Below are 26,554 nucleotides of genomic sequence, written 5' to 3' on the forward strand. Positions count from 1 at the left end.
ATAAACCTTGCTTAACTTCAAAAAAAAAAAAAGGTTATTATTGGATTAAGGAGTTTGCAAGATTAAGGCTCATAGATTCGTATATTGGTATAAGTAGGGCCATCGGCCAATCAGTTGAGTTTTATGATCCCGAAAGTGGTTTTTCCTGTACTACTGGAAAATGGTACGACTTTTCCGAAATTTTCTTTCGCCACTTCTACTCTGACAGATCCATGAGTATGTTAGAACTTCTATTAAAATACTTTTTCACACGGCTCTTACTTTATCATGGATACTCGTTGCTCTCTTGAAGTTACCCCGGGCCTTTATTGATTTTATTTTACTTTTTCTCTGTGCAATGTTGCCGTTCATCAACTACGCAAATGCGCATGGGCAGACATATTTATTTACTTTTTCGACCATGTTGTTTTGTTTTTTGTTTTTCATCTCGCATCTTGATTCTTGAGTTTGGTCAAAATCGTGAGATTCGGAACAGCATTCTTTAAATTTTTGTTTCTATTCAAATTTCTAAAGTTATTTAAAAGGAATTCAATAGCTTGGTTTCAAAGTTCAGGTATGTTCTTTTCTCTAATATAGTCTTATTTCTTTTATTTCTTGAGCTTAAATTCATATCCACATGGCAGGGTAAGCTTTGAGGTTACACGCTTTTTGCGTTCTAAAAAAATGTTGCTGTCCATGTAATAATAAAATTATAAAGGTAGTCTTTTGGTCTCATCTTACTATGAGTTCACTTTTAATTTTCTCCTCTAAACACATTTAGTTTAGATGTCAATAAAACGCAATAGTTGAAAATTTAAATAAAATCTTTCAAGCTAATTAATAAGTAGGTATAAACAGTTTGTCTGAATGTGTTGTGACAAAAAGAAAAATATGTTGTTTCTAGGAAATAAAACACATTTAGTTTAGATGTCAATAAAACGCAATAGTTGAAAATTTAAATGAAATCTTTCAAGCTAATTAATAAGTAGGTATAAACAGTTTGTCTGAATGTGTTGTGACAAAAAGAAAAATATGTTGTTTCTAGGAAATGATACACAAATAATATGATAAAATGATAATTTTGTTGTTCTTGTTAGCATTAGGTCATCATTAATTAACTCATTCAACATTTATACAGTTTAAGAAATAAGAAAAAAAAAATCCAAGTACTTCTGTTATCAGTTAAACAGTTTGTTTTGAATCAGACTTCATTGTTATTTTGTAAATTTTTGTATTGCTAAGCATTAGGTCATCATTAATTAACTCATTCAACATTTATACAGTTTAAGAAAAAAAAAAAATCCAAGTACTTCTGTTATCAGTTAAACAGTTTGTTTTGAATCAGACTTCATTGTTATTTTGTAAATTTTTGTATTGCTCATTACTAGTTGAATGAAATTGAATCAGTACTCAGTTCATTACATAGAACCAATAGTTTTCAAAGTGAAACCATCTTCCTGCATGATATAACTGAAATATTTTCATGGTGAATATAAAAACCGGGTATTATTAATAAATGGTCTCTCCAGAGGATGTTAATTAATATCGGAGACTTCCAATTTCATTCTTGTAAGTATGTTGCAGGTATATATTTGTGTTTATGACATATTATACAATATTATCAGTGTACAGTTGGTGCTCATAATATTAAATTTAAGGAAGTATTAACTATAGGTGTATTTTTTATTATTATTGTTTTTCATTTTTTTTCTGGATACCGTCAAAAACAAAACCAGTTTCCGTATGAAATTTCTCTTTGATCAAAATAGAATATACACCTTGTTATTATCAGTGTACAATTGGTGCTCATAATATTAAATTTAAGGAAGTATTAACTATAGGTGTATTTTTTATTATTATTATTATTTTTCATTTTTTTTCTGGATACCGTCAAAAACAAAACCAGTTTCCGTATGAAATTTCTCTTTGAGCAAAATAGAATATACACCTTGTTTATCTTGCCTGAATAGGACTGAAAAGTCCCTTTACCTTTACCGCAGTGGTCTAAACAAGGTCTCATATATACTATTATTGACCGCCACAGGACGCTTATGTATTTAAAATTGTTTTCTGAAAGAGAGGCCCCTTAAGTGAAATCAGCAATTTGTTTAATGAAAAATTCCAAGAATTGAGGAGTGAAAATTTTCAAGTCTCTCATTCATGGGGGTCTGTAGGGTTAACACCATGAAATGTGCTTTGGCAGCCAATGTATTGAAGTTGAAAATTTTGATCTTGGCAAAACCAGTTTTGTATCTAATGATACCCAGAAAGGAAAATACACCTTAACATGTGGGTCTACATTACTTGATTTTCCTTTCCGGAAAAGTGAAAATTTTCAAGTCTCTCATTCATAGGGGTCTGTAGGGTAAACACCATGAAATGTGCTTTGGCAGCCAATGTATTGAAGTTGAAAATTTCGATCTTGACAAAACCAGTTTTGTATCTAATGATACCCAGAAAGGAAAATACACCTTAACATGTGGGTCTACATTACTTGATTTTCCTTTCCGGAAAGATACAAGTTGAAAACTCTCAAGACGATATGTAAATATATGGTTCTGTCTGATAAATAGGGTGCATTGTAACACATTAGGTCGAGAAATTGCGTGGTGCAACACAAGGCGGGCGACATCTGCATTAGTTTTTGTTTATTTTGATAATTAAAAAAAAATAATAATAATAAAATAATACAGGGCAATGAAAGCAATGACGTCATTTTATTAATGGCGAAGTAATGTCGGGGTTATTCGTAATTTGCCTTATTTATGTTGTGACCTTGACAACTAGTCGGAACGAATGAGAAAAATAAAAGAGAATCAGAGGACAAAAGAAGTGAGGAGAGAAACTTGGGGGAAAAAATTGTTTACGCGTAGAAAAAAAAAAACATAAACATGGGCAAACTGTATGGAATGCAGGGGATAAGACGCTTTGTGTCAGGTTGGGAAAAAGGGTTAATTACTGATAACATCTCGAAGGTTTCGCTGTTTGTTTACACAGGCTACTTAACCCATATGAGCACACGGTGTCGACGTGGGCAGATTATTTACGCACGTGTATCTTATCGAACAAAATTGAAAATATTTGCACTCAAAGGAGAACTTTCCATCGGGAAAAAGGGTGTGGGATAAGAACAAACACGAGTAAGGTACCTATCCCATAAAATACACTCGTTCCCCATAAAATACATAAACCTGCTGCTCTTTCCCTTCGCAATTTACGTCTAGGGCTCTTTTTAATATCGATAAACAACCTCAAATGCTCAACCCGAGTAGGTACTTGGGCTTTTCAACCAAGGAAAACAGGTCTGTCTCAATCTCAACATTTTAGAACGGTCTGTCGAAAGACGAAGCTCGTGAGACCAATTTGGAAGATAAGTGTGCAGACAAATCATCTCGTGTGTACAGGGCCTAATGCACTTTAGAAATGATGAGGACGATAACTCATTATTGTTGTTTGTCTAAAATCTTGGTTGAAACATTTACGAGATATTTTTAGTCTTCCCATCTGCTCCTTATTTATCTCATCGGAAATCAAAGTTTTTAACTGTGACAGTTCAAATACACTTTCTGTGTCTGTGAGATAACCATGTATCTCACGGTGTTGGAAGGGTTACGGGTTTTGAATCCCGAGGACGCCAGGAATTGTCGGCTCCTTCCTTGTCCAAAGTACATAGATTTACGGATAATTTTGAAAGGAGCTACCCCCAAATATATTTCTTAATTCTTTTTCTTTGACCATTCTCATACCGGAGCCCCTTTTGTCTTGCGATCTTTTCCTAGAATTACCTACTTACTAATTAAAACCCCATTGTGAATTTAATAGTATTATCTATTCTGAGAGACAGTCAAGCGGGCTTTGAATCCCGAGGACGGCTCCTTCCTTGTCCAAAGTACATAGATTTGCGGATAATTTTGAAAGGAGCTACCCCCAAATGTATTTCTTAATTCTTTTTCTTTGACCATTCTCATACCGGAGCCCCTTTTATCTTGCGATCTTTTCCTAGAATTACCTACTTACTAATTAAAACCCCATTGTGAATTTAATAGTATTATCTATTCTGAGAGACAGTCAAGACAATAATAACTTCTTGAGTCCATGTTACCTGGAAATCTGTTTGTAAAGCCAATTGTGTGCATGTAACATCGCTTATTATGTAACAATATTGTAACATGTCTGATGTTGACGCACTTAAAAAAGATTCCCTACCTATCCTATTTTCTTTGAAAAGTGAGTTCCATGTTTTAGGATCTGACTCATTGACTGAGTAGTTCACTAAAAAGAGTAGTTCTTTTTAGTCCGTCCTTCCTTTATTAAATTACAATAGTAATAAAAAGATATAATGGACGGGCTATTGTATTCGCTTCGGTGTCGTCTGTCTGTCTGTGTACACATTTCTGTCCCCATAGAAGGACTTATCCAAACCTGGTCGACCTATATATCAAATTAAAGGTCTTTTTTTTACGTATAAGGGACGGACGGGCTATTGTATTCACTTCGGTGTCGTCTGTTTGTCTGTGTACACATTTCTGTTCCCAAAGAAGGACTTATCCAAACCTGGTCGACCTATATATCAAATTAAAGGTCTTTTTACCAGGAACACGAAGAAAATGGTTGTGCAAATTTTGTCCAGAAAACCAAAAAAAAACTGGTTTTGGGGGATTTTTTCACATTTTCTCACACAAATAATCTCTGATCTTGAAATTTGTCGCGACGACCTATGAACTCAAAGCGAAAAAGTTTTAGATAACACTTCAGTCGTTAATTTAAGACCAGTTTCAGCGTCATCTATGTTAAGCTACGCCGAGCAAAGCCAATAAATGGATGGGTGACTTAAGCATTATATTGGTAGTTATTAGGAAACATTGAAAGGAATTAAGGAAGAACGGGCTCTAGTCTTGATTTTAAATCATTACATGAAAGTATGTAGGGAAAACTGGTTTTTGGCGAATTTTTTCACATTTTCTCACACAAATGAGCTCTGTCTGATCTTGAAATTTGTCGCGACGACCTATTGGTAGTTATTAGGAAACATTGAAAGGAATTAAGGAAGAACGGGCTCTAGTCTTGATTTTAAATCATTACATGAAAGTATGTAGGTAGATATATTATGTAGTAATAGGGAGCGCGAAGCGCGACCCTATGCTGCTTTTTTTTAGTCGATTTTAATTAAGGAGCTCTGAGTTCTGTCCCCGATTTGTGTTTTAATTAGTGCTGACATTTTTGTTTCAGGTCGCCTACCTGCTACTAGTCAGGTGACATGAGTGGGACTACTAACACCCTCAGCAAGGTGTCCAATGTAAATCCTCGACTCACTCAGTTCGTGCTAACTCCGCCTTTAGTCGATTTTAATTAAGAAGCTCCGAGTTCTGTCCCCGAATTGTGTTTTAATTAGTGCTGACATTTTTGTTTCAGGTCGCCTACCTGCTACTAGTGAGGTGACATGAGTGGGACTACTAACACCCTCAGCAAGGTGTCCAATGTAAATCCTCGACTCACTCAGTTCGTGCTAACTCCGCCCTCTCAGTGGAAATCTGCCCAAGCTAACCATAGCTCCTCTGAAGGTAAAAACTTTGACTGAAAAAGGTCTGGGTAAAACTTTGCCTGAAAAGTTCCGAGTAAAAAGTTTGGCTGAAAAGCTCTGGGTAAAACATTGGCTCTGAATGTTCAGAATTCAGATGTGTCCACACATAGTCGACCGTCGCGTCGATCGACGAGGTGAATCTATGTTGTCGAGACAGTGTGGACGGTTTCAGTCGACTGAGTAAAAAGTTTGGCTGAAAAGCTCTGGGTAAAACATTGGCTCTGAATGTTCAGATGTGTCCACACATAGTCGACCGTCGCGTCGATCGACGAGGTGAATCTATGTTGTCGAGACAGTGTGGACGGTTTCAGTCGACATCGATCGATGGCCGTCGACCTTGTGTGAACACAGCTTTAGAGACACGCTTAAACGGTAGAGATTTTTTCTGGAGCAGACATATGAGTTTATGTATATCAAACTGCATTGAAAATAGTTGCAAGTAACATTACGTCATAAATAGCCACGGTCAGTTTTGCGTCGAATGCACCAGTTCCCCAATGGATTGCTGAAGGCAACATTTCAGGTGGTCAGTATCTGGATGGATGACCATTTGGCCAATCCTGGTTTTTCCCGGCTCCTCTCAGGCTGGGTGAGGTCAATGTGAGGAGGTGGGTAGCCTGCAGGTTGACTTAATGGAGTACAGAGTTTATTCTGTTACAAGGGTCTGCTCCATTTCTCACACAAGTCTTTTGCATCCTTCTCTCTTCCAGCTAAAGCCAATTCGCCGACATCATCCTGCAAACAGTCCTCGTCTGACTTTGACTACGAAAATCTTCTCGTTCAGATCGAATTTGAGCAGGTAATAATGAAAATAGATTTATTAACCACCTTCTCTTTTACAAAGATCTATTCTTGTTCCACTAAGTACACACAAGTTGCGAGCAACTCTTATGGAAACCAAAAATGTACGTTTTTACGTCGTAAATATTTGGTTTTCAGACTAAAAGGTAGCTCGCCAAGAGTCCTAGCTCCTAGTCATCTGAGTTTTTCGCGATCCAAGTTTGGCGACCCTTGGTGCAAAGTAATTCTAATTGTTTGGAAAAACTGTGTACTTTTTCCGCGTTGGCACGTTGTTGACTCAGCTCCCAGCATCCTTCCCGTATAATCCTGTATGTTGTTTAGCGTGCAATTATCTCGGTACGTGTGTACCTAATGTGGATTTATTGGTTATAGCTGTTCACATGGTGATAAAACATGTTTTGCTTCCTTTGTATTTTTTTATCGTTTGTTTTGCTTCTGTAGAAAATATTGAAAAATTAGACACGACTTTGACTTTGGAGAGACAGAAATCTGCAATCCGGTTGTTCAAAGTCCCAGCCTAGCCGAATGTGTAAGGTAGGGATCGCCAACCCGTCGATCGCGAGCTACCGATAGATCGCGAGCTACCGATAGCTCGCAGCTCCCGGACAGTCGCACAAGTTGAGAGCAACTCTTATGGAAACCAAAAATGTACGTTTTCACGTCGTACTTAAATATTTGGTTTTCAGACTAAAAGGTAGCTCGCCAAGGGTATCCTAGTCATCTGAGTTTTTCGCGATCCAAGTTTGGCGACCCTTGGTGCAAAGTAATTCTAATTGTTTGGAGAAATTGTGTACTTTTTTCCGCGTTGGCACGTTGTTGACTCAGCTCCCAGCATCCTTCCCGTATAATCCTGTATGTTGTGTAGCGTGCAATTATCTCGGTACGTGTGTACCTAATGTGGATTTATTGGTTATAGCTGTTCACATGGTGATAAAACATGTTTTGCTTCCTCGTTGCTTGAAGTTGAAAGCCAAGAAGAGGTTAGGTAGTAGAACAGCCGCGGGAGACACTAAAAGTTCACAGAAAAAAGACGGAAGAACACGCGAAGACCAGAAGGTTACGAAAACAAAACGTTAAACAGATAGTACATAAAAACCCGAAAAAAACCAACTTCAAGCAACGAGTGTCCATGATAAAGTAAGTCTAATCAATGTATCGACCGTTGCAATGAACTCTCAAGAATACGTAAGGTATTTCTTCTTTCTATTGGAGGCATTTCTTCTTATAATTTAAATTTCATTGTTATTCATGTGGTGATTTTTTACTTCTTTTTTCCATTTTCTTTTCGCAGGTGATAGAGAAAACTCTAGAGGAACTTCAGGAGCAGGCGCAACAGCGACGCCTGAAGGATCTGCGTAAGGAGCTGGACTTTGTGAAGAGAACCGAGTGGCGATACACGCCCATTGAGAAGTTACTTGGGTTTGATGTGGTAAGTTAGCCCGATCTTTTTTTTTTCTTCTTCTTCTTCTTCTTCTTCTTCTTCTTCTTCTTCTTCTTCTTCTTCTTTTTCTTTTTTTTTACTAATGATGTGCTTTAGCTCTGGAATATTAGTTTGTAATTAAACAAAATTATATCAATAAAGAGGTACTCTATTAAACTGTTGGTATAATGAACAATTTGTTCTAAACTGACAGTCTAAACAAAGCACTCCTCTTCTTTTTCTTCGCCTTTTTCCGCTGTACAGACGGGGTCGGCATTTTTCGTCAGCCCTAGAGTGATCGCTTTTAGGCTGACATTTGGTTTTGGCTACAAAATTTTACGAGTGGATGCCTTCTCACTCAATCATTTGCTAACTGATCTGAATTTTTGCTGATTTCAGACTAGCGGTCCATTCGATAAGAAGGAATGAACGCAGACAGTACGGTGAGTTGAAATATTTATTTGTTAGATTTTACGAGAAGATTAATTTCAGATTGGATTCCAGCAGTAGCTTTGTTTTGGCTCGATGGTTTTGCATTAAGTTTGTACCTATGTTTGATGCACGAAAACTCTTGATCGGTTCATCCGATTTTAATGCAACTTGCAAAAATGTTCAACATTCATAGTTATAATGGAAATTTTCCCTTGTAATTTTGGGCCCAATAGGGTTGAGTGAGGTCTACTTGGCTCAATAGAGCTGAGTGAGGTCTACAGTTCACTGAACTACTGGTTTATTTTAAGGGCACAACTACACGTGCAAGAAATTATTCGCGTGAGCTACCTGTGTTTTATAAAGAGAAGGGGAGAGTAACAAAAGGGACTGGTTAAATCACAGAACTCAGTACAGAAATCTAAAGATGAGAAATTATGTAGATATGTACTCCGAGTACTTAGCGTCTTATGCCCGATCTTACCACAGAGAGTTTTCAGTTCATCCAGATTTTATGTACTGACCTGTGTAGATCAAATAGGTGACGTCAAAAAAAAAACCCCTTGACACCATAGGATCGGCCATTAGACTATGACGCACTGTAATAAGAATAGAACTGAAAAGTCTCTTTACTCCAGCAGTAGGTTACTATTATCAAGTTCTCAAATTCTATTGAGGACAAATTCCATACTTCCGCGGGGATTGAACCCACGTCCTCCTGATTACCAGGCGAGCATCTTGAGCAGAAATCTAAAGATGAGAAATTATGTATGTACTCCGAGTACTTAGCGTCTTATGCCCGATCTTACCACAGAGAGTTAGCGTCTTATGCCCGATCTTACCACAGAGAGTTTTCAGTTCATCCAGATTTTATGTACTGGCCTGTGTAGATCAAATAGGTGACGTCAAAAAAAAACCCCTTGACACCATAGGATCGGCCATTGGACTATGGCGCACTGTAATAAGAATAGAACTGAAAAGTCTCTTTACTCCAGCAGTAGGTTACTATTACTGTGGTCAAGTTCTCAAATTCTATTGAGGACAAATTCCATACTTCCGCGGGGATTGAACCCACGTCCTCCTGATTACCAGGCGAGCATCTTGACCACTACACCACCGAGGCATTGCTACTGATGAAACTTCCATCGCCTTGTGAGAAACCCTTTTGTGTTTGGTGGTCCTCTCACGATCTTCTTCTTGTCATTCCATCTGTCTCTCTACAAGTTCCTGTAATTACATCCACCCATGTTTTTTCCATGGATTTACTACACTACACCCTGCTACTGATGAAACTTCCATCGCCTTGTGAGAAACCCTTTTGTGTTTGGTCCTCTCACGATCTTCTTCTTGTCATTCCATCTGTCTCTCTACAAGTTCCTGTAATTACATCCACCCATGTTTTTTCCATGGATTTCATTTCTATTTTGAACTGTTTGCATTATTGGAAACGGGTGGGTGGATTGAACATGACCTTCGCAAAACTTTCCTTCTCTTTAAATAATTTACTTCTAGCTGCATCTTAAGAATAGAATATACCTTGTTTATCCTGCCAGAATGAGACTGAAAAGTCCCTTTACTCCCGCAGTTTAAACAAGGTCTTACATATTTCATAGGTAGAGTTTACAAATATACAAATAGAACCTTGTTTAGTCGACTGAAACCGTACACTGCATCGACAACATAGATTCACCTCGTCGATCGAAGGCTTTTCGACTGTGTGTGGACACTCTTGGCCTTTTAACTGAAACCAACTCGAAGCCATTTAGAATAGGATTCTGTTCCAAGCAACTTTCCTCCAAACAGCTGTTAGTCGACTGAAACCGTACACTGTATCGACAACATAGATTCACCTCGTCGATCGAAGGCTTTTCGACTATGTGTGGACAGTGTGGACACTCTTGGCCTTTTAACTGAAACCAACTCGAAGCCATTTAGAATAGGATTCTGTTCCAAGCAACTTTCCTCCAAACAGCTTTACCTGGTATTGCTTTTGTCGAAAGAAAACATCATTATTGACTTGGCTTAAGCTCTCGAGAAAGCTCTCGATGTGAACAGGTTATTATATTTTATTGAACCCAATCCCTTTTTCCTCTTCCCTAGGGAGGAAAAAACCACACCCTTTGTGTAAAGACTTCCTAAAGGTCAAGAGATGAAAAAGAAAACTAGGGATGGATAAATAAATTAACTGACAGAACGAAAGCATGAACTCTTTCCTATTTTGAATTACCTGCTTTCCTCTTCCCTAGGGAGGAAAAAACCACACCCTTTGTGTAAAGACTTCCATTTTTAAAGTTCAAGAGATGAAAAAGAAAACTAGGGATGGATAAATAAATTAACTGACAGAACGAAAGCATGAACTCTTTCCTATTTTGAATTACCTGTGTCGGTGTTGTGGTTAAAGTGCTCGTCTTATGTAGGTATTTAAAATGATGAAGATCTTTTGAGCGTGGGTACGCCTTAGTGAGCTCTCGAAAAAGACTATTCAATCATGAGGATTCGAGACTCAATATTCCAATGACAAGATCCTTGTTTACTCACTGATGCTTATCGAACATGGGGGATTAGCGCGATGGTATCAAACGGAAAGCTTTTAATTCTCTTTGAGGTATCGTGGGTAGCAAATATAGATGAATAATTGAAGAATCTATGTCACGAAGAAGAAGAAGAAGAAGAAGAAGAAGAAGAAGAAAAGCAAACATTCCCAGGAAAATATGTATAATTATGTAGACGTACCTACTTAAAAGATACAAGTTTGAGACTCAATATTCCAATGACAAGATCCTTGTTTACTCACTGATGCTTATCGAACATGGGGGATTAGCGCGATGGTATCAAACGGAAAAAGGTATTATTAAGTTAGCCCAGTGGTAACGCGCTTGCTTGTTATGCAGGAGGCCAAGCAAAACTAGAACTTCGATTCTTAGAGTTGACAAAAGAAAAAAGAATTTACCCTGTTTATTTACTCCCGCAGTCTAAACTAATTTCTCACCTAATCCATTTAGCTCCATTATAAAGTGGTCAAATTCTCAAATAAATCAGGATGAAAGTCCATGCCTCGGCTGGGATTGAACCCACGCTCTCCTGTGTACCAGGCGAGCGTCTAGAACTATACGCCACCGAGGCATGTGTGTGAAGAGTGAGCGAGATATAAGAACCACTCTTTTCAGTGGATTTCTCAGTAAATGAGTCAGATCCTAACTCCCTACACCTATGAAGAGATTCTTTAGCTTTTGAGGTGTTCTTACCCGTTTTGTTACGAACTTTGTGATTTCAGACTAGCGGTCCATTCGATAAGAAGGAATGAACGCAGACAGAAAGGTGAGTTGAAATATAATTTATTAGGTTTTATGAAAAGTTGACAAGAATTTCAGATTGGATTTTAACAGTAGCAGAGAAATATGAAGCAAGCAAGTAGGTAGTATTGAAGCAAGAGGTCTAATTTTATCGACTCGTCGGTTTTGCATTGAGTTTGTCTGTTCGCAGTTCCATACACGATAACTCTCGAACGGTTCATCCAATTTTAATGGAACTTGCAAAAAATTTTCAACATAAAGGATATTTCCTCAATACAATTTTGGGCCCAATAGAGCTGAGTGAGGTCTACAGTTCACTGAACTAGTGGTTTATTTTAAGGGCACAACTACACGTAAGAAATTATTCGCGTGAGCTAGAACCTGTGTTTTATAAAGAGAAGGGGAGAGTAACAAAAGGGACTGGTTAAATCACAGAACTCAGTGGTCGAGTTGTCAGACAAGGCCAAGTGGCGACCCTTCAACGGATCCTGTATGGAGGAATGTCCCCCAGGGTAAGTTGGACTCTAGAGTAGATAGGGTCGAGTTGATTGGGGTTATTTTAAGATGTCCTCCAGGGTATTTCTCATGTTGGAAAGATATCAAATGACACGAGTTAAGAACTCAGTGGAAGATTGAAGAAAACATGTTTCTTGAGCAGTGAACCGATAATAATGAATCTTTGTCATTGATGATCTTTGAATTTTCTTTTCTTTCCAGATGTGAAATTTCAAGTTTAACTGAAAATTGAACCGTGGAGAGGAGGAAAGTTTTTTTTTAATTATTTATTTTTTAGTCAAATTTAAAAAACAAAGTCCATTTTTGGATAAAATAAATCTTGATTGAAAGAAGACATTGTCATTAGTAAACGTTTACTAAGCACCTTTATCGAGAAGTGATTGAAAATAGTCTAATTTTATGAGTTATTTATTTTTTAGACAAATTTAAAAAACAAAGTCCATTTTTGGATAGAATAAATCTTGATTGAAAGAAGACATTGTCATTAGTAAACGTTTACTAAGCACCTTTATCGAGAAGTGATTGAAAATAGTCTAATTTTACTATTAACTCTTGGACATAAACTTTAACTAAATCGTTTTTAAAGCTCCGCAATTTAAAAGAACTTGATTTAAATGTGAGAGTACTAAATTATAAACTTTTCAAAAGAAAGTCCTACAATTCAAAATGGAATTTTCCTGGAAAAATAACTATTTTAAATTTTTTCCTATATTTCAATATTTTTCTTTCAATATCGAACTGTATTGATATCCATGTGACCTTTGAAAGTGTTTTTTAACGCCTGTTTGTTTTTGTATTTCATTATATAAATAGCTTGAGATATAAGTCCATTTTAGTTGTAATTTTTAACACTACCTCATTATTCATATATAATTTTACTGTAAATTTTAATTGATTTATAAGCTATTTAAGTTCTATAAAAAATATTCTTTACTTATTTGAATGAAGAAAACGTATAAGTTTAAAGTATTTCTAATGGTACATAACATTTTCATGATAATTATCAAAAAAATGAAATTTCTTAATAATGCTATTTAGAATTATATTGATAGTATTAGTTTTTATTGTGCATATTGTGATATCTAATATTATACATACAACAAGCAAACAACTGATACCCAGGGATACACTTCAACCTCAGTCAGCAAGTAATGAAGTATCGGGCAACTCTAAATTTGATCAAACGAAGGAAAAAGTATGTACGGATATTGACATAAGGAATTACGTTTCCAGCTTTGATGTGCTCAAAGATTGTACTGTTGTGGAAGGATTTGTACAAATCAACTTGATTGATAACTCCACGGCCCAAGATTTCGAAAATATAACCTTCCCAAAATTAAGGGAAATAACGGAATACCTATCATTCTATCATGTCAGTGGTTTGAAAAGTATTGGTGAGTACAATAGCCTAGCTGAAAACTAAAGGTAAGTATTAGAGATGAAATACTAACACCTGTATTCTTCTTCATTTTGTATTTTTCAATAACATAATAAATTTAGGATCCGTGACTATGTGGTCAACAACATTGATTCTTGTAGATTCTGGGTTCAAATCTCGGAAGAAACGGATTTGAATGAATACATTTTGAGTACTGGGTCAGGAATAACCGAATAACTGACACCTAAACATTAGGCAGGCATAACCGAATAACTGACACCTAAACATAACCGAAATCATTAGGCAGGCATAACCGAACTGACACCTAAACATAACCGAAATCATTAGGCAGGCATAACCGAACTGACACCTAAACATTAGGCAGGCATAACCGAATAACTGACACCTAAACAATAATGATTCTAATATCTTTTCCCATGTTTGCAGGCAAATTATTTCCCAACTTGGCCATCATTCGTGGAAACACGTTGATTTGGGATTACACCTTCTCTGTGTTTAGCATGTTCAATCTTCAAGAGATTGGCTTACACAGACTCACCCATATTATGAAAGGCACGGTTGTTATCCTTCGAAATCCAGGTAAGAAATCGTTCAAGCCAGGTGTATTTTCATTCATTTTAATTTATTAATTATTTTTATTATAGTCATTTAGTTTGGTGAGCTACATAGGGAAGAAAGTTGAGAGAATGGATATGAGGGGAGAAAATGGCGAGGGAGACCGAAGAAAAGGTGGAAGGATTGCCTGAATCAAGACTTGAGTGAGAAAAATTTATCAGGACATGAGGTACACAATAGGGCTGCCTGGAAGAGACTGACAAGAAACTCCGACCCTATACAAGTAGGAAGAGGCTAGGAAGAAGATTGTCATTTAGTTTGGTCTCAGTGCTCCGCTATAACTCCCGAAAGGCTAATCTGTAGATTACTGTTACTATAAACAGGGAGAAGAACAGCTAATCCTAACCAGCCTATCTAGCTGGCAGTTCTTCAAAGGATTCTCTCTGCTTTTAAAGAATTAGCACAAGTCATCACGATGGTTTACTGTGGTTCAGGACGAGCCAATTAAACACCGAGACCATCATCTCGGTGTATGGCTGATATAAAAAGATATATTTTCTTTATTCTGCCATCACCGTTCGGCTACTTTTGTGCACACCATAGATTGGAAGCGTATCACGAAGAAGGGCAGCGTGGTGATCAATGATATCAAATCCAAGGAGGCTTGTCTTCAGGAAGGAGAACCGGGGGCGAGGTCAGGCCCGGAGAAGTGCGAGTTCTACTGGTCCAACAATGATTGTCAACTCATCAAGGAAATCGAGGAGTGTCATCCACTGTGCGCTGGTAAGTGGAACTTAGAAGCAGACGTGTTAAAAAAACTTCTTTTAAAAAAGTCGTAGTTTTTTCCCTTTCTTCTGAAGCTTGTTTCCGCTCTTTTGGCGTGATTCCTAGTGCCTTTACTAAACCATAGGGAAGGGTGCAATTGATACGCATTATCTATTATATTAAATTTGACCAACCTCAGTGGTGTAGTGGTTAGCGCAGTGGACTTTGGATCTGCAGGTTGGTGGTTCCAGTCCAAGTCAAGTCTTTTTTCCCTTTCTTCTGAAGCTTGTTTCCCCTCTTTTGGCGTGATCCCTAGTGCCTTTACTAAACCATAGGGAAGGGTGCAATTGATACGCATTATCTATAATATTAAATTTGACCAACCTCAGTGGTGTAGTGGTTAGCGCAGTGGACTTTGGATCTGCAGGTTGGTGGTTCCAGTCCAAGTCAAGTCATGAAATTTAGCGTAGTATATTAAGCGGGGAACGACACTTGTGACAAGTATTTATGCTTAACACAATTAAAATTCCTTATACATATAACTATTAAATTTGTTAACATCACAAAATCTTTATTTGGTTCTCAGGTGGATGCACAGGCAAAAGGGCCGAGGACTGTTTTGTCTGCATTGGTTTCATCCATGATGGTCACTGTTTGGATCAATGTCCTCCCAATTTGTAAGTTTCCCTTTGTTTTTAATATTTTCATCTCTTAAATTTCTATCATTTTATTTTATTTATTTAAGAAGTTTCTATTTATTTGATATTCGATACAAATATCTCTATATAAAAGATATTTAATAAATGGTATAACCATCTGTAAAAGCAGGTGCTTGTGCCACGGATTGTGATCATTTCTTACAAATCTTTATCTAAAGTGTCATGAAATTTGTGTGATAGAACGAAATTCATGGGAGAGCTAATTTCGCAATAACGTCTTTGAAGTAAAGTTTCGTTATACTGCACATTGAAGGAAAGGGAAAGAGATTGTAATGTCGAGTTTTTCGTTATACCTTCGTTATGCATTTTTCGTTATACCTTCGTTATTCCGTCTTTGTAAAAGAAGGTATATTTTATTCTATTTTTTATCTACCTCTCTTTGAAAATTTTGTTATACCTTCGTTATAAATATGATGTCTTTGTTGTATAAACGAGGTTTATTTTATTCTATTCTTTTTTATCTATTTGTCGTTGAATTAACTAATGATTTATGATGCTATATACTGAAATGAAGTATCAGGCAACTCTAAATTTGATCAAACGAAGGAGAAAGTATGTACGGATATTGACATAAGGAATTACGTTTCCAGCTTTGATGTGCTCAAAGATTGTACTGTTGTGGAAGGATTTGTACAAAGTCAACATTTTAGAACGGTCTGTCGAAAGACGAAGCTCGTGAGACCAAGTTGCAAGATAAGTGTGCAGACAAATCATCTCGTGTGTACTGGGCCTAATGCACTTTAGAAATGATGAGGACGATAACTCATTATTGTTGTTTTTTCCCAAAATTGAGGGAAATAACGGAATACCTATCATTCTATCATGTCAGTGGTTTGAAAAGTATTGGTGAGTACAATAGCGTAGCTGAAAACTTAAGGTAAGTATTAGAGATGAAATACTAACACCTGTATTCTTCATTTTGTATTATTCAATAAGATAATAAACCTAGGATCCGTGACTATGTGGTCAACAACATTGATTTTTGTAGATTCTGGGTTCAAATCTCGGAAGAAACGGATTTTAATGAACACATTTTGAGTACTGGGTCAGGAATAACCGAATAACTGACACCTAAACATAACCGATAACCGAACTGACACCTAAACATTAGGCAGGCATAACCGAATAACTGACACCTGAACATAACCGAAATCATTAGGCAGGCATAACCGAACTGACACCTAAACATTAGGCAGGCATAACCGAATAACTGACACCTGAACATAACAGGTACAGTTACATGAATAGACGATGCCTGACGCGGGAAGAGTGCCTGAACAACAAGCGTGTTACAACCAAGAACTTCCCTCAGAACATGAGAATGAGCTATTCAGACAAGGCCAAGTGGCGACCCTTCAACGGATCCTGTATGGAGGAATTAGGTACAGTTACATGAATCGACGATGCCTGACGCGGGAAGAGTGCCTGAACAACAAGCGTGTAACAACCAAGAACTTCCCTCAGAACATGAGAATGAGCTATTCAGACAAGGCCAAGTGGCGACCCTTCAACGGATCCTGTATGGAGGAATGTCCCCCAGGGTAAGTGATTGATGTTGGACTCTAGAGTAGATAGTAGATAGGGTCGAGTTGATTGGGGTTATTTTAAGATGTCCTCCAGGGTATTTCTCATGTTGGAAAGATATCAAATGACACGAGTTATAAGTACTAGAATACTTACTTGTTGGAAATTCTAATCGCATCCCATATTGTATTTTTCAGGTACAACACCACAGCAGATGAAACATCTTGTGTCCCATGTCCTGACTGTCCGAAAGTTTGCAAAGGTGTCCATGTGAAGAGTATAGAAGTTGCTCGCTCAACCAAGGGTTGTACTGTCATCAATGGCTCACTAGGAATTCAAATCCAGACTGGAGACAGCGAGGTTGTTCATCAGGAGCTTGAGAAAGGACTTGGCATGATAACCAACATCACGGGTCATCTCAAGATAAGTCACTCTCTTCCTATTCAATCACTCAGCTTCTTAAAATCCTTACAAAGTATTCACGGAGAGAGGGAAATTATCCGTGGTGATACCTCAGAGTCCTCAGTGTATAGTAATTATAGCTTGATAGTTTGGGATAATCCTAACTTGCAAGAACTGTGGGGATGGTCAAACTTACCAGATGGGCAGCGACCAAAGTTTGAAATAAAAAAGGGAAAAATTCTATTCCATGACAATCCTAAACTATGTCTAGATAAGATCTACGAGCTGATAAACGTAACCAATATCACATATGATAGTGATTTTGATGTGCTCAAAGAATCAAATGGGGATGAATTTATCTGTGGTTTCTCCAACCTTGCTCTGGTGGTTCTGAATAAGACAGATGTGTCAATCCGCTTCCAGCTGAATGAGAATGAGAAAGTTCCTGATAACCAGCGCTATGTATTGTTCTATATGAAAGCAGATAATGGAATGTACACAGATTTCGATACAGTCGGCAGTTGTTCAGCCTCAGGTTGGAAATTCAAAGATATCAATAGTAAAAATAAGACCGTTGAAGTTATGAATTTAGAACCTGCCACCGAGTATGCTTTCTTTGTGAAAATCTACAATTCTCAAAGAATAGTGCGGTCCAATATTTCCTTACAAACAACGTTACCAACAAAACCGTCTATTCCGTATCAGTTTGAAGTTGTTCGTGTGAATTCTTCATCTGTAACTCTTCGCTGGGGTGAACCTAAACATCCTCACGGAATATTGGAGAAATATGTCATCAAAGCTTACTACCAAGATTATGATAAGGATTACTTGGATACACGGAACTACTGTGTTGACAAGTTGAGAGACCTAAGTGATTCTACCTATGCAGCTTCTCATCTAATGAGATTCGCCAAGACAACACGTAAACCTCTTAAAGAATGTTGCGGGAAGTTCCCATGTGACTTTGATCATGAGAGTTTCCAATACATGACATCTCAAATGCAACTTATACAACAATGTGACAACTACATCTTCAAGTATCTCCAATACAATGATTTGCATAAGGCTTATGGAGGAGATCTGCCTTCACTGGGAAATATTTCTTCAAGACTCCCAGATAGGGAAGAAAATGATGTGCTCTATCCTGAAACTTCATATACCATGGTAGGACTTGGTCATTTCCGTAGCATTGTATTCACTATATCTGCATGTAGGAAGGAACAGAAAGACAAGTTCTTACCTTATGATCCTGAGGAAGGAAGGTGTAGTGAAGAAACACTGGTGATGAGTAGAACCGAAGTAGATCATCTAGCAGATACAATCCCTGCAGACAGTCTCAACTTTGAGATGATCAATGCATCAGCACTGCGTATCAGATGGCATCCTCCCAGCAGACCTAATGGTATTATAGTGGCTTATAACATAGAGTACAAGAGAGAAAGTGGTGGCAACTCGGAGAATATGTGTAGAACGCGCAAGGATATAGATCGAGACTCGGGATTATATCTGTATGATTATCCAGCAGGAAGCTATCTGTTCAGACTCCGGGTTGTTTCATTAGGAGGTGAAGGACCTTGGACAAGTTGGAAGCCTTGTGTGATCGAGAGTGCTGAGACACCCATGTCAGTCTATGTCATCGTAGTGGTCACTGGTCTAGTCATATTATTCTGCATGCTTGCCGTTATTCTGTTCCTCATGTATTTACAGAAGAAAAACCTGGAGAAGAGGAAGAAAGACCAAAGGAAATTGATAGCTTCAGTGAATCCAGAGTATGTGAAAGTTCCTTACGTGGCAGATGAATGGGAAGTAGAGAGAGATGATGTAGAACTACGACAGGTACTAGGCAAGGGAACATTCGGTGTTGTACATGAAGGTTTCATCAAGTCTCGGAATCTAAAGTGTGCTGTGAAGACTATCATGGATACTGCTAACGACAGAGATAGAATGGAATTCCTTAATGAAGCATCTACAATGAAAACATTCTCCACGGCGCACAATATTGTCAAACTCCTTGGTGTTGTGTCCAAGGGACATCCACCTTACATTCTCCTCGAATATATGGAATGTCATGATCTGAAAACATTCCTACGAAATACTCGAGAGTCAGATAAAACTCCTCCTCCCCCTTCTGTGATTCTCATCAAAATGGCTGCACAGATAGCCGATGGCATGGAATACATGGAAGCGAGGAAGTTTGTACACCGAGATCTAGCTGCCAGGAACTGTATGGTAGCAAGTGACCTAAGTGTGAAGATAGGAGACTTGGGTATGTCTAGAGATGTGTATCATCATGATTATTATAGAAAGGGCGGTAAAGGGTTAATGCCAGTAAGATGGATGGCACCAGAAAGTTTGAATGACGGTGTGTTTACCAGCTATTCAGATGTGTGGAGCTATGGGATTGTACTGTGGGAAATGGCAATGCTAGCAGAACAACCTTACCAGGGATTTTCCAATGAGGAAGTATTCAAGTATGTGGTCGGCGGGGGAACACTAACTAGTTTGTGTATGCCTCCCAAGTGTCCGGAAGTGATGAGGAATATCATGATACAAGCTTGGGCATGGAGACCTTCTAGTCGACCTACGTTTCATCAAATAGTCTCCATGTGTGAGAAAGATGTGGATGATAAGTTCCGCTCTACATCATTCCATCATAGCCAGGAATGTAAAGATCTACGTGAGTCGAGAGCGGCATCCAGTTCATCCCGGCGGTTGCTTAACACAAGTGAAGAGACAGTGGAAACCAGGTCTCCTATCGAGCAAGTTGTCTCTTATCACAAATCCAACAACTCATCAAGCTCTAATAGTGCTAGTGGTAATGTAGAAATCCTCAAGGAAAGCTAATAATAGTTCCCAGTTTATTATCATTTGTAATAATTAGATTTTGTTCATTGTAAGTTTGTATTGATTTTATAAAAAGTATAATATTTTGCCTTTTTTGTACCTATACTCTTTGAATGATAAAAGTCCCCATAGGGATCAGATAAGCTTCCTTATATCGACTGCCTTTACATGCTATTATAATGTATCATTACTTCATTAGTTATCTAATCAACATTACACATCCAAAATCTTGCCCGGGTCAAAAGTTCACCTTTGGATATGGAATCATAACCACTATATTAGGAGAGGCAAAATAATGTCTTCTATACTTAATAATTTGCAAGTCTATTGGCAAACTCGAATGTTGAAAAATCGAAGAGAACAATCGGAGGAAAGATGTGAAAAAAATTCAACTCTTTATATTTTACAATTTATTTTCTAAATCATCAAAATTCTTCTTCCCTATCTATTTGCAATCTCCAATTTTCTTCATCAGTTTTTCCAATCGACCGAATATTATTCATTGAATTAGACATGTTACCCCTCAAGCCAAACAGAATGATGAACTCGTTTTTCTTTTTGACTTGAACAATGCTTGTGGTTGAATTAGTGGTTTAATGGGAGTTAAAAATGCCTGTGAAGACTTCGTGAATAATTCTGCTAACATGAAAATTAGATATACTATGTATTCTCATTTGTTTTAGAGAGATACTTGGCTCTTGAGTTGACAGCTACGAAAGTTAAACTGGATTGCCTTCTTGAATTCCTATGTAAAGGACTGGCTTGACCTGCTTCTTGCCCTAACCATCCTATTTTTAAACAGAAATCTGGTTTTGGTTTCTTTTTTTTTCCTGCTTAACTCGAACACATCACACAATTACTTTTAATTTGTAAAGTTAACTCAAAGTAATTATTATATTTTTATATTTATTATTTAATTTTTGCTCAATATTTTGTAGTTTGGGGTTTTAAACCGTTATTTATTTATTTCAATTCTCTAATGTAAATAATAAAGTAATACATTCCCGTAGCATAATTTATTTTCTGGGGGTTTTAGCTTTTTTGTTTATGTTTAACTTCTTTTTTACGCATATTTTTTAACATTTTAAAACCCACATCGAAATTTTGATTTTAAATTTTATTTTATTTTTATCGCATTGGTATTGGTATGCACCTACCCAACCGCAAAATTCAAATTTTGAAATACATACAACGGATTTAACATTTTAAAACCCACATCGAAATTTTGATTTTAACCCTTTCGTGACCAAATTAGAAAGAAAAGACTCACAAACTTAATTTTTGGTGTCAAAGGACTAGGGGTTATGTATTTATCAATTTATTTTATTTTTATCGCATTGGTATTGGTATGCACCTACCCAACCGCAAAATTCAAATTTTGAAATACATACAACGGATTTTTTTAATCTCAACGCTATATTACTTTTATACAAGGTCGATTTATAGCTTCAATAGTCATTTCGGATTTATTTTCTTCTACATAAGAAAATTGCAATTCTCACATTTACCACTTTGAATTGGGTATTTGGATCTGTCGTAAAGACCTTGAAGTTAGTTTGAATTCACAATTTCACAGTGCAATACGTAAATTTCAATTTGCAACCACAGCATCCAGATGCTTTAGGTTCTACATATTACTTTTTTTGCTACTTTATAAAATATTAGTCTTATTATTACATTTTCTACTCTCTTTTTTATGGTTTTAGATTTTTGTAGGTCCCATTACCGTTGAAAATATTGTACCCCATTTTATTATTATTTATTATACTGATTCAATCTAATACTTAAAATGCATATAATGCAGCTTTGGGGCATAATAATCATGTGTGCCTCTAATCAAAATGTAAAGTTATTTAACTTCCTAGATAAATAATCGAGTACTCATTTGCAGATTCTTAAACCTAATAGACACAGTCCGATTTTTTCTATCCTAGCTAGATTCTCGTATAATCACGGCTGAGGTATGGAATTGTATCCTCGTAATAGAGTTCTAAACACTAGAATCACTAGATGGTAGAAAATACTTGAGCTCATCTAGTGGTTATCATCTTCCACTTAAAAGTCTATTATTCTATTTGGGTACAAATCGTCATAGTTGTCTACCTAATTTGCACATGAGAACTCGATGCTATGAAACACAATCCTACTGTCATAATTAGCTATTATTTCAACACGAATGTGTTATGAGGGAAGAAGTCTATTATTCTATTTGGGTACAAATCGTCATAGTTGTCTACATAATTTGCACATGAGAACTCGATGCTATGAAACACAATCCTACTGTCATAATTAGCTATTATTTCAACACGAATGTGTTATGAGGGAAAATGTTGAAACGTTCTGAGTTACCCTTCTGTTGCTGAAAATATTAGTTTCCAGGCATGTTTCTATTACAACATCGACAGTTGGGATTAAAAGCTTGACAAGTTGTATGTGAGGTTTTAGTTTTGATATCTTTTAATTCATTTTGATATTATGATATTATTATCTCAATACAGTTCTTATCTAGTTTCATTAAAAGTTATTCCAAGATCATCATCATTGTCAAATTTGATATCACCTATCGCATATTATCTTCTCCTCACAACAATAAAACAAAGTACCGAAGCTAAAACTTCATGGCTTTGTTTACATTTTTAGCACTATTTTACTACCGAGCTTGTACCGTTAAATATTTTTATTTTTGAAGAATTTGTTCCTTTTATTAATTTTAGTGTTCATTTTTTTTTTTTTTTTTTTTTTTTTTTATATTGGTTCACTGGTGAAATTGTGAAAGTTTTGTACCCTCGATTCCAAATGGGCGAGAACTCATGCTCTCAAGTATGCTTTTCTTTAGTGATGTTTTATTTTTAATGTAATACTTAAAGGTGAATTATCTTGTTCAAATTAAATTCATTGTAAACTATAATTTTTGTCAATTAAGGAATGTTTCTTTGTACAGAATTTTACTGGTTTTTTTGTAAGTACCTAATTACTATGGTAGCTTGGTTTTTCCTCATGTACATACAAATAGAATAATTTCATATGTAGCTATTGTGCAAAGTATCTTGAATACATAATATTAAGTATTTATTTTAAAGAAATATTTTTTTCTTCTTTTTTTAGAGGGGGGTTTCAAAGCATGAAGAAATTTTGTATGAGGAGATAGATAGCGGTCACTCCGTAATTTTATGAATTGTATTTTATTAATAAACAATGTAAAAATGTACAGAAGATTTTCATAACGTTTCTTCTAATAGAGAAGGTTCTGTCCTGGTCATATAAGTGTTGCATTATCCTTGATAGATGTTCGCTGAAGTGAAATTCTCTAACAATATTCGGATGTGAAGATTTTCATCTCAACGAACAAAAAACTTGGTGGACCTAGAAAACCACTCTATTGTGGATCTAGAAAACATATACCTCTTTCGAAGCAACTACAACTAAGATTTCAAATCCAAAGTATTGAAAATAGTGGGAGGGGGGATTTTCTTATCCGTATATTCGGTAAATAATTATCCTCTCCAACCTTTTATGCAATGGAACTTTGTAGCCATCTGCCAAACGAATATTTTTCAAAATTGTTTCCTATTATAAAGCCTTGTCCATTCAGAAGTAAATGAGCAAGGATAAAATAAACATGAATTTTGTGAATGTGAAGTCCCTTCCTATAATTCCTGAGGTGAAATGGGATATAATATTAAAGTTGTTACAATAGTATTCTTTTCACTTTTCTTCTCCTGACAAAGAAGAGTTATTCAAATGCTTACGTTATATTTTTTACATTTTATTTATAAAATATTTCTCTAAAATAGTATTTTTTCCTAACTTTACAATGGGAAACACTTTACTTTTTATGAGTACCAAATAATTTTTATGAAACATATACCTCTTTCGAAGCAACTACAACTAAGATTTCAAATCCAAAGTGTTGAAAATAGTGGGAGGGGGGATTTTCTTATCCGTATATTCGGTAAATAATTATCCTCTTCAACCTTTTATGCAATGGAAATTTGTATCCATCTGCCAAACGAATATTTTTCAAAATTGTTTCCTATTATAAAGCCTTGTCCATTCAGAAGTAAATGAGCAAGGATAAAATAAACAACTAAGTACATGTAGTACTTTTCGGGAACATTAAAATTGCTATTGTAGGTATTTCTTAGACTTACTTTATCATGGACACTCGTTGCTTGGGTACGTTATATTTTTTACATTTTTTTTTTTTATAAAATATTTCTCTAAAATAGTATTTTTTCCTAACTTTACAATGGGAAACACTTTACTTTTTATGAGTACCAAATAATTTTTATAATAATTGTTCATCCCCTCTTATCATAAAAAAAAAATCCCCACACAGACTGTACATTATTAAGTATAACACCCAACACTGCCAAAATTTTGTGTTAACTGTACTTTTTGTTTCCTTTCTACTTTTCTTTTGGATCCCCTCTTATCATAAAAAAAAATCCCCATACAGACTGTACATTATTAAGTATAACACCCAACACTGCCAAAATTTTGTGTTAACTGTACTTTTTGTTTCCTTTCTACTTTTCTTTTGAACAATTTTACATACAGACTTTTCGCAAGTTTTAGTTAATATCAATTCAATGACACGAGCATAAATACCGTTTGAGACTTCATTCTTTTTTGGCCACATCATCAGATTCAATCTGTGTTTGTGAAGTAACTTCACCAAATCAGTCATTGATTTCAGCTAAAATTTTCGTAACCTCTTTTTTGTTTTTTCTTATTCGTCCATTACAGAGACAAATGATCAACCCCAAATACAGCAAAATACCAAATGATAATTCTACAGGATGTTGATAAAATCCTTTCTAAGTCTGGGTTCCTCAAAAAGCGCTTGTAATATCGAACAACTCCTAGCCACCCTTATTAATTCTAGGTATCTCAGTGTTGTTCCATATTCCAAGCTGTTTTTATGAAACTCAGACCTAGAAAAAGACATTGTAAACACCCTGCATATGGTGTACAATGTATCAAATTTTTATGTTTCCAGTAGATATTTGCTTTTTTAGTATTTTACGATAATGAAGTCTTGTAAAAAAAAAAAATGTTTTTAACAAAAATCTAATAACGAAATAAAAGTGCCTATAGTATAATGATGTTATAAAATTAACCCGGTTACCTTTATTTAATTCAAAAAAAAAAAAAAAAAAAAAAAAAACATAAATAGAAATTAAAAAGTATAGCTGACTTTGTAAAATTTTGGCATTAACGTTATAAAATTACGAGTCTTTATCTATAAAAGAGGTTGTCTTCTTTTTTAATTGACTTTTGGTACGAGCTAAGAGCATTTGATTGAACTTTTCATTTTACTGCGCCTAGTTGAAACCTCGAATTATATTGTACAACAAGTTTAAATGACTTACTTAGTTGATTTTCGTTTACATTGAACGTTTATCCCAATTTTCAAAGTTTTGTTAATTGAAATTGTGTATTGAACTTCTTCATCAATCCATCTAATTTCTTAGGCAGTTATTTTGATATTTAGAAACAATTCTGTTGGAAACATTAACACCCAGGTCTACAGTCTCTCGTTGGTCAAACTTAAAACGTTTTTCAAGTCTCTTGCACAGAAGTCAAAATTTGTTTAATAGACCTGGGAGTTATTATTTAATTTTGACATTTAGAAACAATTCTGTTGGAAACATCAACACCCAGGTCTACAGTAGTCTCTCGTTGGTCAAACTTAAAACGTTTTTCAAGTCTCTTGCACAGAAGTCAAAATTTGTTTAATAGACCTGGGAGTTATTATTTAATACTAGGAAAAATATCGTTATTTTAAAATATTTTTTAAAGGAAACTCGTAGAAAAATTTTAAAATAGAAATTATTTATGTTCATAGTGTAAATATTTACATATTCGTACTCCCAAATTTTCTTGTAATAATCTTAATTTTTCTTGAGATTGAAAGCTGGAAAATTGTCAGTTCAATTTGAGTGACCTGGATATAAAACTACTTGCTTTGAAAACATTTTATTCAACTTCGGCATTTACTAATAATAATAGTGCTTATTTATACTGCTCGCCTAGGACTGAAAAGTCCCTTTACTCCAGCAGTAGGCTACTACTATTATTGTGGTCAAATTCTCAAATTATATGAGGATAAAATTCCATACCTCGGCTGGGATTGAACCCACGCCCTCCTGTTTACCAGGCGAGCGCCTTGACCACTACACCACCGAGGCAGGTATAACACAGTAGGTCAATCGCACCGAAATTATAATTTTCTATAAGAATAAAAATAAATAAATAGTATATTTACTCGTAATTTCATAAAGTATATGAATTTTAACATTAAACTAAATATATTCAATTATT

At 35.9% G+C, this 26,554-nt stretch overlaps 2 protein-coding genes and 2 long non-coding RNA genes across 6 annotated transcripts; 2 read left to right on the forward strand and 2 right to left on the reverse strand.

Annotated features, from left to right (window-relative positions):
• The first annotated feature begins 414 nt into the window (after positions 1-414).
• On the forward strand, positions 415-12,401 carry LOC103516038. 3 transcript variants are annotated; one of them, XM_008480990.3, is made up of 6 exons: positions 415-553; positions 5,392-5,540; positions 6,271-6,359; positions 7,653-7,790; positions 8,181-8,224; positions 12,221-12,401. In XM_008480990.3, exons 2-5 carry the CDS (start codon positions 5,420-5,422, stop codon positions 8,208-8,210), a joined length of 378 nt encoding a protein of 125 aa, XP_008479212.1. In that variant the 5' UTR covers positions 415-553; positions 5,392-5,419; the 3' UTR covers positions 8,211-8,224; positions 12,221-12,401. The 3 variants fall into 3 exon arrangements, with proteins under 3 accessions (XP_008479212.1, XP_026684358.1, XP_026684359.1); XM_026828557.1 differs by lacking the exon at positions 8,181-8,224 and adding an exon at positions 11,485-11,528 and having other exon boundaries at positions 12,221-12,266; XM_026828558.1 differs by lacking the exons at positions 415-553; positions 8,181-8,224 and adding exons at positions 1,264-1,548; positions 11,485-11,528 and having other exon boundaries at positions 12,221-12,266.
• A 19-nt stretch (positions 12,402-12,420) lies between these two features.
• LOC103516039 (insulin-like peptide receptor) lies at positions 12,421-21,007 on the forward strand. The gene is made up of 7 exons (XM_008480991.3): positions 12,421-13,413; positions 13,845-13,999; positions 14,415-14,419; positions 14,560-14,756; positions 15,325-15,415; positions 16,840-16,998; positions 17,179-21,007. Exons 1-7 carry the CDS (start codon positions 13,047-13,049, stop codon positions 20,225-20,227), a joined length of 4,023 nt encoding a protein of 1,340 aa, XP_008479213.1. The 5' UTR covers positions 12,421-13,046; the 3' UTR covers positions 20,228-21,007.
• A 2,316-nt stretch (positions 21,008-23,323) lies between these two features.
• Positions 23,324-24,307, reverse strand: LOC113470263. Its single transcript, XR_003393380.1, has 2 exons — positions 24,096-24,307; positions 23,324-23,629 (listed from the first exon to the last, which is right to left on the reverse strand). It is a non-coding gene; the product is annotated as an uncharacterized LOC113470263 (long non-coding RNA).
• A 548-nt stretch (positions 24,308-24,855) lies between these two features.
• Positions 24,856-26,547, reverse strand: LOC113470262. Its single transcript, XR_003393379.1, has 2 exons — positions 25,975-26,547; positions 24,856-25,832 (listed from the first exon to the last, which is right to left on the reverse strand). It is a non-coding gene; the product is annotated as an uncharacterized LOC113470262 (long non-coding RNA).
• Between the last annotated feature and the right edge of the window lie 7 nt (positions 26,548-26,554).

Source organism: Diaphorina citri, unplaced genomic scaffold, assembly GCF_000475195.1.
Source record: "Diaphorina citri unplaced genomic scaffold, Diaci psyllid genome assembly version 1.1 scaffold1469, whole genome shotgun sequence".
NCBI classification, from domain to species: domain Eukaryota; kingdom Metazoa; phylum Arthropoda; class Insecta; order Hemiptera; family Psyllidae; genus Diaphorina; species Diaphorina citri.